A 19,331-nucleotide genomic window follows, 5' to 3' on the forward strand; every position below is an offset into this window, starting at 1 on the left:
AAATGAGCATGAGTAAAATTGAAGAATTCCAAACCAAATCAGTGGGCTATATCAATATCAGTACCCTCCTGTGATACTGAGCTGTATACAGTGCTCTGGAAGATATGGATGGAACTGGGAAAATGCACACAGGGTCTCTGTGCTATTTTAGTTGCATGTGAGTTTACAATGATCTCGATACAAAGTGCTGAGGGTTTTTTTGTTTGTTTGCTTGCTTTGTTTTTGTTTTGGTACTGGGGATAGAACTCACGTTTGCTTTGTTAGTAAATGCTTTGGGTGGGGCAGGGTGGCACACACACCTAGAATCTCAGCACTCCAGAGGCTGAGGCAAGAGGGTCAAAAGTTTGAGACCAGCCTGGGCTACATAGTGAGACCTTGTCTCAAAAAACATCAAACAAACAAAGTGATTTGGACTAGGAGGGAAGACAACTGGGATTTCCTGTGGCTTTTCCAAGTTGCTGAGTGGCCCCAGGCAAGTCGCTTCTTCATTTTTCTGTTTGCTTATCTGGACGATAAAGGTACAATTCCAAAAGTGTCCTTCAGGGTGGATGGCTGGGGGTCCAGGCCTTGGTGTGGCCTGAGGCCACAGATGGGAGGCTGCTCCCCAGTGTACAGAATGAACAGACCTCTGGGCATGAGGGCCAGCGCAGCAAGGGACGTGCAGTCCCAGAGCTGAGGAGTCCTGGCCCACAGGCATCACTGGTGCTGCAGGCCCAGGGCCAAGCTGGCCTCAGGCCAGGTGCTGTGAGTCAGGACCCCACACCTTCTCCTGTGGGAAGCGGAGCACGCACTGGCCAGGAGAGAAGGCCTGGGAGTCCCCCAGGGTTCAGAGTGGCCAGGTGGGCATAGTGAGCCCAGACAGGACCTGAAACCCACCCAGCTAGCTGAAGCAGCCAGGGTTGGAGCTGGAAAACAGAGACCATGGCAGGGCTTCGAGAGAGGGGGCTCATTCAGGAACCTGCCTGCAGTAGTTGGTAGGATTGCAGGATTGAAAAAGGGACAAGGGGTAGTCAGGCATGGTGGCTCACACCTGTGATCCCAGCATTCAGGAGGCTGAGGCAGAAGGATCACTGAGAGTTCAAAGCCAATCTGGGCTACATAGTGAGTTCAAGGCCAGCCTAAACTACATAGAGACCCTGTCTCAAAACAAAACAGAAAAAAACAAAACAAAACAATAAAATCTAATAAAATAGGGACAAGAAGTAAGGCAGAGATTACCAGCTTTGGAAAGTCAGTCCTTCCCAGGGATGCCAGGCGCAGAGGTTCAGGATCACCAGCACAGAAGTGTGGCCTGCTAGGGACACCAGCTGACAGTGGTGATCTTGGTGATCTTACACTTCTCCTCCAGAGTTCTGCCCTGGCCCTGCGTAGGGCTGGGAGTGGGGCAGAGACTGAGGGAAGTAAATGTGCTACTGCCCCTCACGCCTTCCTCTGAAAGTAAGGGCTACAGCTCTGACTGCAGACCTGGCTGCACTTTGTAACACTTGGAAGACAAAACCATTCCTGAACACCTGAGCTCTTAAGTGAGGGTGGTCTAAACAGAGCAGTGCTACAGGTGCACGGCACTCAGGATTTCAAAGACTTGATATGAAAACAGCAATCTCAGTGATTTTTATAGTAATTACATGTTTAGATGACAATGCATTAGATATTCCTGGGTTAAATACAATGCATTATCAAAGTCACTTCCACCTGTTCCATTTTCCTCTCTCTGACATGGCCACTAGCACATTTATTTGGCCACTTCAGCCATGTGACTTTTTTCACACTAAACTACAACCCCGCCACACCCGCTTTCTGGAGACAGGATCTTGCCAAGTCGCTAAATTGCCCAGGTTGCACTTGAACTTGGGATCATCCTGCCTCAGGCTCCCACAGTGCTGACGTTACAGACTGTGTGATTTTTCTCTTGGACGGCTACTTTGAGGAGGGACACTGGGGCACCGTCCAAGACTGGGGGCAAAGCTCTGTGTGGCATTCAAGGTCAGAGCAGGAAGAACTCTGTCTTCTACTTTTCTGGACCAAGCCCTACCCCTCCAACATGAGCTTTTATCGAGGAGAAAAGCACAGGTGGTTGTCTGGTCATTCTTGGGTGACAGTGACTGGATCCCTTGTTGTATTCGGTCCTCTTTCCCACTTCACCCTCTCATCAGCCCGGATGGCTGCAGCCCCGGAGAGGCAGCATGGTAGGAGTGTCAGCTCTTCATCACTGCAACAAAATACCCAGGATAATTACAACAAGAAAAGGTTGGTTTTGACTTCGGTTCTAGAGATTTTGATCCACGAGGGAGCAGACCCACTGCTTTTAACCCTCTGGTGGAGAAAACATAGCACAGAGAAAAACCACTCTTCCCCTGAGCCAGGGCGCAGGGGAAAGAGGAACGGGACAGGACCCCACCATCCCCTTCGAGGCCACTTCCCAAGACCTAAGCCCAGCCCAGGAGACCCACCTCTTCCCGTTGCTGCAGGGTTGGGCTCCAGGGTTTTAGCCCTTGGGGCATTCAAACTGTAGGACAGCAGCGAGCCACTTACCTCTTTCTTCCTCAGGCCCTTTCTAGCTGCCAAGGCAATTGCTGACTCTTTGGTGTGGAAATAGGAAAGCAGGGGAGGCCTGGCTACAGGAAACCTGCAGGGGTGAGCAGCTGCCTTTCCCAGACAGGTGCCATCCCGAGTCCACAGAGCTTCCCACGCACCTTCCCTGCGATCAGGTGCTTGTGGCCTGCAGATCCCACAGGAGAAAGAAAGTGGCTCTCTTCTGCATCCTGCCTCAGCCTCTGAAGAGCTGACATCCCTGCCTGCCCTTCGTGTGGTCTTCCTCCCCCAGGAGCTAAAGCCACCTCGGGCCATGTGGCCCTCTCTGTGGGTGGGTGGGAAGCTTTTCTGGCTCCCCACACTGTGGCACACGAGGGCTTCCGCATCAGAGCAGGACGCCAACCTGTCATTTATGCGCCTGCTTTTTTGAGCTTGGTTCTGAGAACAGTCCCCATGTCCCTCAAACTGTGGAAGTCCAGGTTAAACTCTTTAAGTCGGCTCCTTACACCACTCGACTAGACAGAGTAGATTGATCTTGGGACTGACTTCTGGCTGCCAAATAGCTGTTTGCAATTTGAGACTCTCAGCCTTCTATCCCTGAGCTATTTAGTGTCTGTGAACAACCTTCATCATCACTAAGACAGAGGAGAAATGAGAAGTGCCGGACTCATCTTCCCCTGCCAGCTGGAGGGAACATAGCTTGGCCAGTGGTTGTCTCATCCCTCCCCCTTACTTCCCTTTGCTCCCCCAATACCCTCCCTGGGTATCCGGCTGCCACTCTCCTTTCCAACATGAGTGCAGCCAGCCAGTGCTGTGCCCCTCCCCAACTCCTGCCACTTCAGGCAATACTGTTGCCTCTCTGAAGAGGGGAGGGTGCACCCTGGCTGGCTAAGATCAGGAAGGGAGGGACCTGGGCCCCATACGTGCACACCCAACCCTCGCAGCAAGACTTCCAGAAGGTTCCCTGGTTTCAGCCCTGCCCCTCGCTGGCCCAGGCCTGCAGTGCTGTTCATACGATGACAAAATCCCCGAATGATACACTTCTCAGTCCGTGTGCCTGTTGTTAATCAACGCAAGACTGTATGGTGTGTACCTACAGTGACATGGAAAAGTGTTCAGTATAAAAGGGCCCATGATGCTTTATGGAATGGTGAGTAAGGCAGCCAAAGACCACAGACTCTGAATTTCAGGGAGGGGCCATTGGCTCTGCCTTGAGGAGGGTTGAAGACCTACTAGTACAAGCAAGAATCTTGTTCTAGGCTTCACATCTGTGGACATGGAGAATGGTACTGCACAGTGTCAAGCTCCAAGATCACAGACCCAAGCTCTGGCCCAGGCACTCCTTGGGTTGGTCTAGAGGGCTCCCTCCTGCGTACTGACCCCCATGTGTTGCAGCTCAGGTCCTATTAAAATAAAGACTGCCTTTGGTGTTCCAGTAAACCTGCTAGTGATTTATTTATTGCATATCTCCAAATGTCCTATAAATCTTCTTAGCGTTCTTTTGTTGTTGTTGTTGTTGTTGTTTTATTTTGTTTTTGGAAACAGGGTCTCACTATGTAGTTGAGACTGACCTGGAGCTCACTATGTAGCCCAGGTTGGTCTCAAACTCACAGCAATCCTCTTGCCTCAGCCTCCCAAGTGCTGGGCTCACAGGTGTGCATCACCATGCCCAGCCTTCTTAGGATTCTTTTCCTAAGTGGTGTGGAGCAGTTGTTTCAAAAGAAAAATCAATAAACTCAGAGCTGTTAGCATCAAAGAGCTCCAGACACCAGCAGCAGAGACCAGCATCTGGTAAAGTTGACCTACAGAGTCCAGTACAAGCCCACATAGGATGGTGACGGCCAGCAGCTGGCTGTGTCACCTGTAGGCATTCAGCTTTACCTGGAGACATCAGGAATGCTAGCAGAGCTGCACCCTTCCGATTCACAATGAATTAAGCAAAAGAATCCTATATTGTAGTTGTGCCGGTGACAGATCTGAAGAAAAGCACAATGATCAAGCTGTCTCCAAAGTGAGGTGTATTTGACAGGAAAGGATATGCTAATGTTGGACAGGAAACATTAGTGAGAGCAAAGTGGAACTTAGAGTTGCCGTGAAAGCCACCCCCCTGCATCCACGCAGAGGGTCCCTATAAGTTGTACCGATCACCTTTCCCATCACTGAGACAAAATAATCAACAAGCGTAACTCCAAGGAGGGGAGGTTTAATTTTGGTTCACGGTTTCAGGGGCTTCATTCCATGGTCTGTTGGCTCCAAGGCAGGAACGTCATGGTGGAAGAGCCTGGCAGAGCAAAGCTGCTCACTTAGTGGCAGCCAGAAAACAAAGCACAGGAAAGGGCATGAGTGAGAGATCTATCCTCACAGAGCACCTTGTCTCACAGGGCCCTACCTCCTGCGAGCATGTGCAGCTGGTAGTTAGCACCCCGTGACCCAGTCCCCTCTCCAGGAGTCTCGTAACTCAACCAGGTTGACAAATAAGAGTTGCTGCCACATAAGTGTGCCTGTAAAGCAGCTGCTGCAAGGGAGGCCTCAAAGGCCCTTTCTGGATTTCATCAGGCAGCAAGTGTGCAGGCACTAACACACCAGACATCGTGGTGTTAGGACCACACAGTAAAGGCAGCTCCATCTCAGCAGGCCCTATGGGCTGTCAGAGAACGTTTTCATCCTAGTGGAGCTTGGCACTGTGTAGGCCCATTCTCCAAGTCCATAGATGGTGAAGCCCAGAACCAGATTCTTGGTTGTACTTGGTCCTCGACCCTCCTAAAAGCAGGGCCATGGCCCCTCCCTGAAATTCGGGGTCTGTGGTCTCTGGCTGCCTTACTCGCCATTCCATAAAGGGTCCTGGACCCTTTCACCTTTCCATGTCACTGTAGGTACACGCCATTCAGTCCTGCATCGATTAACAACAGGGACACAGGCTGAGAAGTGTATCATTTGAGGATTTTGTCATTGTGTGAACAGCACAGAGTGCACCTGCTGCACAGGTTGCTCTGGGATGGCTGAGATGTCACAGGATGATACAATCTGACAGGACCACCTTAGTCTCCAGCCTGTCACTGGCTGATATGTCATTTTGTGACACATGATTGTCACTGTTTCCCTTTGGTGGATCCCAGGCAGGTGTGATGAAACCCCTCTAACAGTTTAGCTTAGGCCACCTGCTTCTGTCATAGTCATTTAAAAGCTGGTGTCGCACCTTGAGAGGGAACCAGTGGCCAGCTATAAGCCAGCTGCCTCGATGGTCCCGATGGAGGCTGCCAGCACCCCCACACACGAGTCTGGTGACCCTTGAAGCCTCCTCCTTCTCTGTCCCATCTGCCTGCTGTCCCCTGTCTCTGAATCACCAACACCTGGAAGCTGTTGAATGAAGCACAGAACCAAACTCATACTAGTGGTTTTTCATGTAAATTTATACATAATTAACTAATTCTTGGGGTCTTTTCAAGTTTAAAAGAACTTGACCCAGGAGATGCTTTTTAGTTCAAAATATTGGTGACTTGAAGTTAAAATGTCCTGCATTATAAACAGTGTTAGAATACTTGAGAGAATTTAAAACACATCATATTACTACATTTAACTTATTAGATTCCTAGCAGTTATTTCAATATTCAGGAAATTTTTATGCCAAATAACTGGGCTACTTAAAGGCAAAATAGAAACTATTACACTTATAAATATGGCTTTAAAATTTTAAAATGATTTAATTATGAAAAAATAAAGACATCCTTAAAATGATTGCTAAAAGTGCAAGATAACAGGGCAGGGGATTTAATTCAGTGGCACCACACCTGCCTTGCAAGCACAAGGTCCTGAGTTCGATCCCCAGTACTTAAAAAAAAAAGAGTAAGGTAATATATGTAAGATTTAAAAATTTGTTGGCAGGGCTGGGGATTTAGCTCAGTGGTTCTACTGCCTGCCTTGCAAGTGCAAGGACCTGAGTTCAACTTCCCGTACCAAAAAAATAAAAAATTGTTGGCTGAAATTAGATGCTCAAAGTCAAAACTAGGTGTTTGGATTTCTGAGTGTAATGAAGGAGATATTAACACTGTAAAGCAAATATGTATTGCTTTACACCTGACTAACCTGCAGACAGCTTTTTCCTGCACCAAAAATCTCCTTCGAGGACCAAAACCTCCTGCAAGGACAACCAAAGCTGCCATGGTGATCCTCCAACAGGGCCAGTTGGAGGAAGTCAGAGGGACCCAAAATTCCAAAGCCATGCAGCAGAGGCACAGACTAAAGAATGAAAATACCAGGAGGTGATTCTAAAGGACACAGTCAGGTGAAGATCGGATCTTTTTATGCCTAAGGGTTATAATTTTTAAATATTGCCCTATATTTGTATTGTCTAGACAATAATTTTAGAATCTATCATGTAATCTATTACTTAGTAATGTACTCCAATTGTTCGTATGTTTCAGTGAGCTAGATCAGGAGCAGGGAAAATTTCAGGACAGCTGTGAAGTTTCAGCTCCCAGATCCTCGGATGCTGGGTCCCTTTTTTTTTTTTTGAGATAGGGTCTAAGTTGCCCAGGCTGGGCTGGAGCTTGGGACCCTCCTGCCTCAGTCTCCCAGAGGGCTGAGATTACAGGTATGCACCACCATGTTTGTTTCTTTATTATTATTGAGTGCAGAACTATTGCCCGTGTCTTTCAAGGACCCCACTGGAAAAAAGTGTTGCTGGGCTCCACCCGGGAAGAAAAATGGCACCTGGGCTCACTGTCAGTGACTTCGCAACTGCTCTGCACACCTTGCTGCTGTCACCAGTGCATGCCCTGCCTTGGCCTGTCACTACTCCCTTGAGTGCCTCCAGAGGCTCCTCACTTGAGGATCTACATCCCGCCCCTGGCCTCCCACAGCCTCTGGACCCAAGCCAGTCACACATCAGTTCCTGAGGCCTGGGCCCTTGTGGCCTCTGCTGTGCACCTCTAGGGAAATACCAGGCTCTTGTTGGCCCTAAGCCTGTGGGCCATGTGGCCAGCCTCCCATCCTTCTTTGAGTCATGGAAGCAGCACCCCACACTGGCACTGCTACAGGCCTCCCATTATAGGATGGACCCCAGTCACGCCCCTGATGGACTCATCTGCAGGAGGCAGTAGCCTCCTCTGTCCTCGGTCCACTGCTGGGTGACAGCGTGCCCACCCCATCCCCTCAGCAACTTGTGAGCCCTTTGGGACTGACAGTAGTGGCAGAAGGCTTTTATTTCAGATAGTAAAGTGTCATGATAAATGTTTCCGAGTGTTAGTACTGGTGCACATAGAACATTTTACTTGCATTTCATTACTAGTGTATTTTATAACATCTTATGGTATATCGCCTGTTATAAACAATTTCCACCAATGAATCACAGTGTTGGCATTCCATCCAATAGGTTTGTCCCCTGGCAAGAATCTAATAACATTTTCTAATATTCTAAAGTTGGATCACTGGCATGACCTTTTTGTAGCATTTCAACTAGTCAACTATTTATTTACATTACTGTTGTCTTTCTCATCTGAATCAGCATCTTCATTCTCTACTTCTTGATCTGTCATGTCTTGCTCCATCTCACTGTCACAACTTCTTTGGCTTGCGTGAACCAAGTCACCATTGGTAGACAAATCAGCTGATGACTTACTTTCAACCTCTCAAAGTTGTAAAAGTGTATTTTCATGCAATGTTACACTGAATTGGGTTAATTCTACAAGAAAAATAAAAAGAAAATATTTAATAAAACAAATTATAAATGCATAAAAATGTAACACGGAGTGTAAGGTTGGTAAAAATTCACCTGTTGTTAACTTTGACAACATGCCTTGCCCATTTATCTATCCAGTGGGCAAATACAGAGGTCAATTCCTGTGTTCCCCCAGCACAGCTACTAAGATGCACAGCTGGCTACCATTATATTAACGTAAATATTTTCATTAGAAAACTATGGTATGGGTGTTTGTCACCCAACCTTACACACCTGGTTAAAAATCCTGCCCATCACCCTTGCCTCATATTTAAAGAGAGATGTGTCTTGCCGCCAGTCTATGAAGATTCATTTGATATGAGGCTCTTTTTATTAATGTTTTTCCCCCAGCTGTCTGCATCTCCTGAGGTCTGGGAAGTAGAGAGGGGGCACAGACTTTCTTGGGAACTGCTCACTAGAGACCGCCTCATGGGCTAGACAGACACTTGCCCATCTGGTAGGGACCCATTTGAGACTAAATTTCTACCACTCAAAAACGCTTCTTTCCAAACTGGGGATGAATAATCAACCCAGACTTTGCCCCTGACTCCTTCCACAGATCCATCCCCACAAAGTGTGGATTATTAGAGAATTTTACAAACCTCCCCATAGTAAATAAAAATCACTTTCCAAGTTCAGTGCTACAGCTAGCATGCTCAAAACCTGGGGTTCAAGCCCCAGGACACAAAAATTATAATCCAAGATAATATCATATCCTATAATCATAAAACCAGACAACTCCTCTGCTATGATATAATATGTTTTGTCCCCCAAATTCCTGAAAAAGTTAATCCCAAAGTCATATGCTAATGGTACTAAGAGGCTGGAAATATAATCTGACCATGGTGTTTAGATGCAGGGCCTTCAGAAAATGATTAGAGCTAGATAAAACCTTCAGGTAGGGCCTTGTGCTTGAACCCTGGGGGCTTCATGAAGCACAGGAAGGAGAGAAGACTCACAGATGTGGACACATGCACTGGCTGTCTCTTGCCATGCAGTGGGCCATTGTGAGACTCTACCAGCAAGGCCATCACCAGACCTGAGCCCAGGCCAGTGTTATGCCATTGAACATCCCAAACTGTGAACTAAGCACACCACTTCTCTTCATAAGTTAACTCTCTCAGGTACCTCCCTTCCTTATAACCCTATATGCCAGAGGAGCATTAATACCAGACAACAGAAATCCAACAGGTAAAAATGCATTCCTTTGTGCTGATTGTTGGTCTTGTTTCAGATGGGCTGGATGTTTTCATTGGTGTGCAATGCAGAAATTAAAATCTTCCAAATGAGAAAGTATTGCAACTAAACATGGCAAGTGCTAAGGCACATGCAATGTCCATCAAGTAGGCCTTGCCCAATCCTGAAATCCAAAAGGCCTCTGGTTTGCAGGTCATCAGCCATGCTGACAACCAAGGAAAAGACCCACAGTGATAGACTAAGCTTTCAGGATAACGCTGGACTCCCACTTCTGCCAAGGACACTTCAATTGGCAATGACTCAACATGCTGTTAATAAGATGCAGACACAATGGGTTGCCTAGTTTACCACCTGTCTTCAGCAGAACCCCCCTCACGGCCCATCTGGACAAAACTATGCACTACCTGTAGTTGTGAGAGGAGCCACCATTTAATATGATTTAAGTATGCCAGTCAGATTCAGGAGTATTCTGATCCATTGGCCACAGTAGCACTTTTGCCGGCTGTGTACCCATAAACCCCCTTCTTTGTCCAATTCAAGCTCCAATCTTGCCTTCCAATTTACAACCAGCTGTCTTGTTATAATACTGTGACCTGCATCACCTGGAGTGGGTATCCACATGAAAAGAATGCCCAGTTCCCACATCCCAGTTCACATTGTGCCCCCACCGGGCCTCACTGTGGGTGGTGACTTCACACCTAATGCTGAGACCACCAGCTCAGCAGCACCCACAGGCTCCTTCTCTGAAAGTGCTGATGAACTGGACGTGCATTGCTTTTCTTCCTTGGTTACTGGGGATTTGATTATGCTCCCTGAGCTTGCTTAGCTCATAATCCTGTTATAATTCTGAGCCAGCCTCTTTATTCAGCTGTGAAAATGTGCTGCCTTAACTCAGAAAGAACAGGCAGAACTGAGCCCCTAAACTCACTCTAGGTTCACGCAGTGGAAATTCTCCCCCATTGAACCTTCTGGTTTCCAGCAGAAGTGAACTTGCCAGTAGTAGCATGGAATCATGGGACAAAGCTATTTCCTTTTCAGTTTTTAAAACAAAACATTGTTTTTATTATTTAATTACAGTAAAGTTTCAAAAGAAAAAAAATTGATTGGGGGGAATTTTCTTTCTACCTCTCTCCCCAATCTACCCAGTGGCCCTTCCAGGAGGCAACTACTGGTATCGAGTTCTTGTTTGTGGGTCCAGATTGTCTCAGGCACCTGAAAGCAGGTGCTTGGGCAGTCGGGGAGGACTGGTCAATTCAATGAACATTGCTGGGAAAATTGATGGATCATATAAAGAAATAAAATTGGATTTCTACCTTCACCATGCACAAACATCATTTCCAAATGGATTAAAGTCCTAAATGAGAAAAGGAAAACTATGATCTTCAGATAGGGGAGAATTTCTTAGGACACAGAAAACAAACCATCAGAAAGAAGCTTGATAAATTCTACTATGTTTAAAAAAAAAAAAAAAACAGACGAAAACACTGGTCTGGAACAGTCTTTGCAAAGGATAAAATTGTCGTGAGAGTAGTACCTAAACGTATAAATGTGTCAGCCTTGTATCACTTGGACAAAATACCTGAGATAAACAACTCAAGGAAGGGAAAGTTTATTGTGGCTCATAGATTCAGAGGTTTCAGTCCATGATCTCTTGGCCCTGTTGCTTTTGGGCCTGTGGCGAAGGAAAATATTCACCTCGTGGTCAGGAAGCAAAAAAAGAGAGGGAAGGGTCATGGTCTCAATATTGCCTTCAAGGGCATCACCCCAGTGACCTAACTTCCTCCCACTAGGCCCCACTTCCTAAAGTCCCACCACCTTCCAACAATACCACAGGTTGATGACCAAGCCTTGGGCCTACAGGCATTTGAGGAACATTTTAGATCCAAACCGCAACAATAAGAACACCAAGTAATGTAAATTCCACTCAAGCTGGGCGTGGTGGTACAGGCCTGTAATCCAGCACTCGGAAGGCTGAGGCAGGAGGATCGCTGTGAGTTCGAGACCACACCGAGCTACATAGTGAGTTCCAGGTCAGTCTCAACTACATAGTGAGACCCTGTCTCAAAAAACCAAAAATAAATTAAAAATAAATAAATAAATAAATTCCACTCAAACCAGGGACTGGCAATTTAAAGAGTTCAACGAGACAAAGGTTAGTATGATGGAGAGGGATGAAACCCTTCCCCTGGGGGAGAGGATCAATTCCCACTTTGTCACAAGCAACAGTGGGCCAGGCTGCAGTGCACCTCCCTCAGGGCCTCCTCCTTCTCAGACAGACCTTGGGACACATCTCCATGCTTTTTCAGGCCCTCACAGAGACTGTGAGCTAGCCACAGAATCTTCTGGAATGTAACCTGCTGCTGCTTGTTGTCATGGTATTTATTTTCAGAGGTCTTTGCTATGTTCTGCACTTTCCCATGTACAATAGTGGCAACCTTTCCACCTAACAGGACCATCATTACTGGGCTGTCAGATGAGCTCAGAAGCCATTAGTGGTCATATAGTTAGCAACTAGCATTCCCACTTACACTGTCTGACCAGAAGAAAGAAGCCTGTTCTGTGTATCCCTAGAGATTTGAAGAAGGAGAAACTTTGAGAGAGGGCTGGTACCTACCCGACCAGTAGCAGTGGAGGCTGCTGGGGGAAGGAGAGACTCCCACAGATGGTAACTGGTGGGGCAGTGGCACGGAAAGTGTAAGCAGGATGCTCCTCTTCTATGTCCCCCAGCAGGGACTCAGAGGACAATAGACGCTGTGGTAGGGTGGGCAGAAGCGCCTGGCCCCTCTGAGCTAGTGGTACCAGAGCAGGAGGCCAGAGGTTGCCACGGAAGCAAAATGGAGCCTTCTAGGTTTGGAACCAGCTGCTCAGGAACCCAAAAAAGGCCTGGCCTAGGAATTAGTATCACCACTGTCTAGAAAGGAAACCGATACACAGAGAAGTCAAACCATTTATGTGAAGTTGCTCAGTGCGTGAAAAACAGAAGGGAGCTTTTAAATCAGGTCACAACACGGGTTTGTTGTGAATTTAAAGTGGTTTTAAAGATTTTAAAACATTTTAAGACAGTCTAGTGACTGACCTTTGCAGATGCACTGGTCGTAAGGCCTTCCTGGGAGTGTGTTATCCTTTCCCACAGAACAACCGGTGAGGGTAGGGGCAGGAAGGAGAAGGTCTCAGGGAACCAGGTGGAGCTGGGATTCTGCCTGGTTTTTAAAGCAATTTCAACAGGTTGTAGCTCTGGGATGTGACAGGATCTGGAGCATGATGGTTGGGGGAATGGTGGGATTGTGGATGCGCCTGGGGACATGATGGGTCTGACAGTGATGAGTCTGGGAAGTGACAGGTCTGGCAGGTGATGCAGAGATGATGATTAATCTGTGGCACCTCCGTGATACAGTGGCCATTTCTGTAGTCAGCTGCTCCCCAGACAAGCGGGCTATCCAGTCCAGGGCCAGCCCTCCTCCCCTCAGGCTGTGGTGGTGCCCATCTCCTCAGCTTGACCTGTTCCTGTCACACTTCCACGCCCTTCAGGAGTGTCCTCCTCCATCATGCAGGTGGGGCAGTCACAAGGTCTCACCCTTCCTTCCAAGAGCTTGTCCTCTCTCTTCCTCTAGGCCTAACAGCTGGGAAATCATCTATTTGTTGTGACAGAAACCAATTTACTCCAAAGACACACTGTGCCATGGGTGGCAAGTTTAGGAATCCAGTGGAACAGAGCCCCATGGCGCCTTCAAACTTCCTGAGCTTTCCCGGTGTCACCTGCTTTTCCCTGCCACTCTCCGTCCTCGCCCTGCCCTTCTGGGTGATCCCATGCTTGTGCCAGGCACCAGGCACCCAGAGACAAGTGAGCAAGTTCCTACTGCCCTCCAGGAAAACATGCCAGGCTCTCTTGCAGCAGGTTTTCATACTCTGCATGATTGAGGTTTTATGGCTTTTTTATGTGTTGTGATTTCAAGGTGTTACTGATCTCCAATATCCCAGATCAGTTCATGCAGCTCTGGTCTGATACCAGTGTCATTTCTTTGGGCTCTGTTCCAAGTATTCCAAGGACTGAAGAAACTCCACTGCTATCCTATCCTATCCTATCCTATCTGCTACCCAGGGAGGACTCATACTAGCCTTGGAGAGGGCCTTTGTAGCTCCCACCCTGGACTGCCTGCAGGTGCAATGGCCTCACTGCCACCTCCTAAGCTCCCATGTGCATCTTCCAGTTCTGCCAGACTCTGCAGGCATAGACAGCTTGGGTATGGCATTTTGAAAATTTGTTTGAGGCTGAGTGAATGGACATGTAACTCCAGGGAACTGGAAGTAGAGAGAGTCGATAGGTTTGCTTCTATGTAAGTTCTAAAAAATAATATGCAGAAGCTAGGCATGGTGGTACACATCTCTAATCCCAGCACACTAAGAGCCGAGGCAGGAAAATCACAAGTTCAAGCACAGCCTGGGCCATTTAGCCAGAGCCCATCTCAAAATAAAAAAATAAGAAGGGCTGGGGAAGTAGCTCAGTGCAAAGGCCCTGGGTTCAATCTTCAGTATTGCAAATAATAGCAACAATAGTAATAAGGAGAAATGAAAATAGTTGTCTTGATTTGGAGGAACCAGGTATCATTAATACACTGTTTTTTCCAACAGAAAACAGGAATGCTAAGAAGAATCTGCAGTCATTGAGAGCAACTGTCATAGTCAGAGGTTTCCTCTGTCCTCCCCGACCCCGACTGGAGAGCCACCTGGCTTCTAGTAGGTGGTTCCTAGTCATCCAAGAGAGAGCCAGTTCTTCAAGAGGCCTTTGGAGGAGGCTCCAGGCAGCAACATGAGCTACAGAGTGAAAAACCTGGGGCCCAGGTCATCCCATTAAGTTTGGGTTCTTCCTCAACACCAGCCTAATCATCTAAGGAGACCTGCTCTGTGGCAAAGGCTATCTGAGGGGTATTGTGAGTGAAACCTCAAGAAATGGTCCCTGACCTAGCCAAGCCCACCCAATCCTAAACCTGCCCAGGCTGCATTCCCAGGACCCATGGCCCAACCCTGTTCCTGTCTCATGTTTTCTGAAGTTTCAGCCAATTTAAGCCAAATTCTCTGTGCAACGTGTTGGACAGGTGGTGAGCAAGAAGAGATGAGGTTACCACTCTTGGGCCTGACTCTCCATGTACACTTTCTACCCTGGGACGTCCGCCTCTTCTCCCTGAGCCCAGCTGCTCCTGTTTCTTTCCAGCTCTTCCCAGAACCATCACTCCTGGTAGAGATCAAGGGCCTTCCTTCCCCCAGGACTTCTCTGCTACTCCATGGGCGTGGCATCCTTTCTCTCTCTTCTCTGCAGGGCCTGATTCAACACAGCCTTGCAGCACCCCCAGTGTCCCCAGCCACATCATTCCTGGCCCCCTGTTACCCGGAACTCCTGACTGTGCCTATTCCCTTCTGTCCAGGGCCCCTGTGGCTGTTCACATTCCACCTTCTCCCCCACCCTTCTAGCGCCTCTGACTCTTACTGGTCTCCTTAGGTTAGTTCTCAAACCTAGTGTAACAGTGTAATCTGGGTCTGTATCTCACAAAGTCCAATAATGAAGTCAAGAACAAAGGAGGAATATTTATGAAGCAGAGAAGAATAGCTCCCAATAGTCAGAAGGGGATCTGGAAGTGAGTCACCACAGGGACTCTTTGTCTAAGAGCTTTGATGCGAAAAGATGATCAGGGCACAGACCATTCTGAGTCAACTAAAGCCCACCTATAGGACTAAAACAAGTTTTCATAAACTAGAAATGGGTCTATGAGGAATCGAGGCAGGAGTATGGCCACAGGTGCCTCTTGGTCTCTATCCTGTGCAAGTGGTTCATTAAAAGAGCAAAGTGAGAAATAAGTAAGTTTTCCGGATAAACAGGGGCACAAGTAGTCATGTGGTCATCCACCACCTTGCTTGTTACATCCCCGGACTTAACTGTCCACTTGGTTCTTGTTAATTAATTCTTGACCTCAAGTTTCCTGCTTATCTGACCAAAGCCTGGTCATCATGACTCTATCTCGGGTCCAGCGCCTCTCTGGCTGCCTGCTATATTCGGGCTAACTTGCCTGTCTGTAATACTTGCAATTCTGTTTCTGAGCCAGGACACTCCTTCCCCTTACCTGCTCAACCACTTCCACTAGTGCTAGGAACACTTCCTCCATAAGCTTCCCACCCTAGGCCTAGGCTGCTGTGCTGGTGGAAGCTCTTGGGGCTCCTTGCATTCTACATCCAGCACCAAACATCATCACATATGTGGGCGTGATCGTTAGCTATCTCCTGCACTTTGTGGTAAGCTCAGAAAGGCAGGGCTTGTGTATGCCCTGCTCTGTGGTCTCTCCTTTGCCCAGAGCTTACTGAACGTGGGCTGATAGGGAGTGAAAAGCAGGGTGTAGCACTGTCACCCAACAAGTGCTCAGAAATGGGAACCCACAGAGCAGCCTTTGCCCACCTCAGCCTTGTTGTAGAAGGACTTGTCCATGTGCCACCTACTATGATCTGAATGCTGGTGTCCTCCTAAAATTCACATGTTACACCCTGACCCTGGCATCAGGAAGCAACTGGGTCATGAGGGCAGAGCCCATTCCCATGAGTAGCACCCTTATAAAAGAGGCCTGTGGACCCCTCAGCTCTTCCCCATGTGAGGACACAAAGAGAAGGCAACCCACAAGCCAGGAAGTGGACCCTTGCCAGATGACAAATATTCTAGGACCTCGGTCTTGAACATGTAGCCTCCAGAACTGTGAGAAATGTATTCCTGCTATTTCTAAACTGCCTCATCAACAGTGACTTGTCCAAACAGCCTGAAAAAACTAAAACACCACCCCATGGTGTTGTCTACAGACAAGGAAAGTGCCCAGCGCAGACCCATCCCAGAGAAGGCCTGACCTGGTATCCACCAACTTGAATACAGTTCTACTTTTGGGTGGAACTCTCCAAGGTAACAGAGACTTATCTTCCCTACTCACATGCCTTCCACCCTCACCCCATCCCTGAGACACCCAGACACTTTCAGGCCCTGCCCTATGCTCAGAGCCTTGGAGCCCGCTGATGGCTTTCTCAGAAGGTGGCAGAGCACCATATGTCCCTGACCACAGACCCAAAAGAGACAGAACAGAAAGAAGAGTGCTGCTGTGGCTCACTGTTACTGGTGGCAGCAAGGCACAGGGTGCTCCCCAGGCCCAGCACTGGGCCCTCTGAAGAGCAGCTACCACTTGTAGTTTTCAAAGCTTTGGATTTTGTCCAGAGGCCTGGTTGACTGACATGTGGCTGAGGCAACTACCTCCCCCGCTGAGTCTGGTGGAGTGATATCGACCAGAAGCACTCTGGGGAGAGAAGGAGGTCATGTGGACCAAGCACCTGTGGCCATGCTGGTGCTTAGTGAGCCTATCTTGCTGGCTTCTCTTCCCCTGAGGCAGGGGCAGCTGGGGTGCCATTGGTGTGTCTGTCCAGCAGGGGCCCTCAGTGCTTCATGCCACCCCTGGAAATTCTGGGGGGAGGGTTACTTACACAAAACTCTTTGGGGTAAGCACCCAGCCCCAGGTAACTTTCAGAACTCAGGCTTGTGCCCAGCTCCCTCATCCAGAGCTGAGATGATGACCCCCAAGTCCTTTGTGTCCCCAGTCAGGGAAGGAAAGGTCCAAAGCCCGACAACTGGGCAGAGACACCTCAGGAAAGAAGTCCCCAGGACCATGTCTGGGAGAAACATAGAGATTGGACTTGGGAGGCTGCTGAGCATCTGTGTAGAGCTTGTGACCTTAAATAGCTGCTTGATCTTTCTGAGCCTCTCTTACCTCATCAATAAAGTGCTAGTCATTCTACTAGCCTCAAAAGTGAATCACACCTGCTATTATTTATTCCTGCCCCACAGGTCTTTCCCCAAACATGTCCAGCTCCCTGGTCCTCGGGTCTGTTCCCTCCCCAGCCACACACAAGCCAGATGTGAACTGTCCCTGACTCAGGCTGGGCAGCACTCTTAACTCCTCAGTGTTTACTTTGTAGGAACTGCTCCAGGCCACCTTACAATGTGACAGAAGCCCCAGATCCAGCCAGACCAATGCACAAGGTCACACCCACTATGTTCCTGGGAATATTGACAGTATGGGGAGTTACTGACCCCAGCTATTTTTTCATATCCTGTTGAAACCAAATTGTGATCCGAGATTCCTCATAAATGTGAACCACCTAAATCATGAGCAAGTAGCCTGGGAACTCCCTCCTAGCATTGAACTAGTTTACCTAGGTCTTTTCCTCTGTACCTGCTTCAAGGAAGGCTAGAAGCTTTGGGCCTCATGGGCACACCAGGATCTCTGCCTCTCCCGCAAAGCCACAGGCCCCTGTGTTCAGGGCTTAGCAAGAAAGGTTTGAAATCAGTAATGAAGTAAACCAGGCCCGGCAAAGACATTATTGAGCTGATAGAACCTTTGTGATTTTTACTATTTTACACTAACAGAGAAACTGTCAAGCAGCTTTGGCTGGATTTGCCAGTGGGAGCTCTCTGTAACCACCTTGGTTTTTTTGTTTTTGTTTTTTTGTTTTTTTTTTTTTTGCTGTTGTTTTTACCAGGGATGGAACTCAGGACCTTGTGCTTGTGAGGCAGGCAGTGGCACCACTGAACTAAACCCTGGCCCCTGTAGCCACCTTGTTTTGAGGCTTGGTCCCCACACAGGTCTCTTCAGAAGCAAGATGGCCTCTCAGGGCACAATGGGACCATCCAACAAGATAGAAGAGGCCCAGGATGAGTGAGGACTTAGGCAGGACCCATCCTGGCTAAACAGGTCCTGCCCTGGGGACCTGGAAGAGGAACCCAGTCACAGGTCACCAAGGGTGGCAGCAGGGTCACAGGGAGATTTTCTTACTTTGAACTCCTCATCCTTTTTCATAATGGCTAGCTTATGCATGTGGATTTTTGCTTTTTGAAAATATGTCCAAGAATTTACTTCTCCCTCCAGGAATGGGAAAGAAAAAGAAAGAAAAAGAGATGGGAAACTCCTCCCTGGTGATAGCTGGGGTGAAGCCCAAGGGCAGTGGGGGTAACACTGAGCAGTAATATTATAAATATCAAAAGGAAAATATTGGCCTGTGAGCCTTGCTTAAAAATAAAGGCAAAAAGGAATTTTTAAATTGGAATACAGGAAAAAACAAAACAACCTGGCAGAAAACAGCCAAAGGACACAGGGTGGAGGTGAAAGGGTCGCCCACACGCACAAATGCAGGCAATCTGCTCCTGCAGTGCCCCTCCCGTTCTGTAAGTCACTGACGACCTGTCCAGCCCCTGAGGCCGGCAGCTGAGGGCGACCTCCTGCCTAGATGCACAGCTCAGAAACAAAGCAGGGGGGAATTCGGCACACTGCTTGGGGAGCTGGGCTTTGACACTCAAGGGAGAGGGGTGGGTGGCCAGTGCAAGACTCAGCCGGTTCCCCTGCCTGAAACTCCGGTCAGAGGGACCCACCCTCAGCCGCACCTAGCAGAAAGACAGACTCAATTTGAGTTAAAGCAGTGATGACCCCAAGGTGTCCTCGCTGAGAGGTTTCGGGACCTGTTTAGGATGGCTGTCATTCTTAAGGACGGCGATCATTGGCGAGGCGTGCAAAGCTGTGAAGCGCTTCGCCAAAGTGGCTCAATGCAACAACGCCCAGCAGGGAGGTGGCACCCAGGGTAGGACGCAGGAGTCGGACCCCCGTCCCCAACTCTGTTTGTCCGCAGCAACGGGTGTGCCTCGGGAAGACACCCGCAGCGCTCCGGCCAGGCACCCCCAGAGCTAGGGGGTTTCGGAAGGGAAAGAAGGGGGTTTGGGGGCGTGACGAGTGCCCGGGGCTCCGCCCTCCTCTGCCCACTGCTCTCCAGCTCTTAACCCGCGAGCTCTGGCGCCTGGGCCACTGGGCTCCCGGGAGCG

At 48.6% G+C, this 19,331-nt stretch overlaps 1 protein-coding gene and 1 long non-coding RNA gene across 2 annotated transcripts in view; one reads left to right on the forward strand and one right to left on the reverse strand.

Moving 5' to 3' along the window:
• Positions 1 to 5,742: 5,742 nt before the first annotated feature.
• On the reverse strand, positions 5,743 to 12,183 carry LOC104872004. Its single transcript, XR_783022.1, has 3 exons — positions 12,060 to 12,183; positions 8,007 to 8,212; positions 5,743 to 5,889 (listed from the first exon to the last, which is right to left on the reverse strand). It is a non-coding gene; the product is annotated as an uncharacterized LOC104872004 (long non-coding RNA).
• A 5,956-nt stretch (positions 12,184 to 18,139) lies between these two features.
• The window catches only part of Mal (mal, T cell differentiation protein), a 25,313-nt gene continuing 24,121 nt past the window's right edge, over positions 18,140 to 19,331 (forward strand). The window contains exons 1-2 of the mRNA XM_010638200.3: positions 18,140 to 18,177; positions 19,002 to 19,093. Of these exons, the coding sequence (XP_010636502.1) occupies positions 18,140 to 18,177; positions 19,002 to 19,093 (130 nt within the window). The remainder of the gene's footprint in view (positions 18,178 to 19,001; positions 19,094 to 19,331) is intronic.

The sequence above is a fragment of the Fukomys damarensis genome, unplaced genomic scaffold, assembly GCF_012274545.1.
Source record: "Fukomys damarensis isolate Sample0158 unplaced genomic scaffold, DMR_v1.0_HiC HiC_scaffold_9, whole genome shotgun sequence".
In the NCBI taxonomy this organism is placed as follows: Eukaryota; Metazoa; Chordata; class Mammalia; order Rodentia; family Bathyergidae; genus Fukomys; species Fukomys damarensis.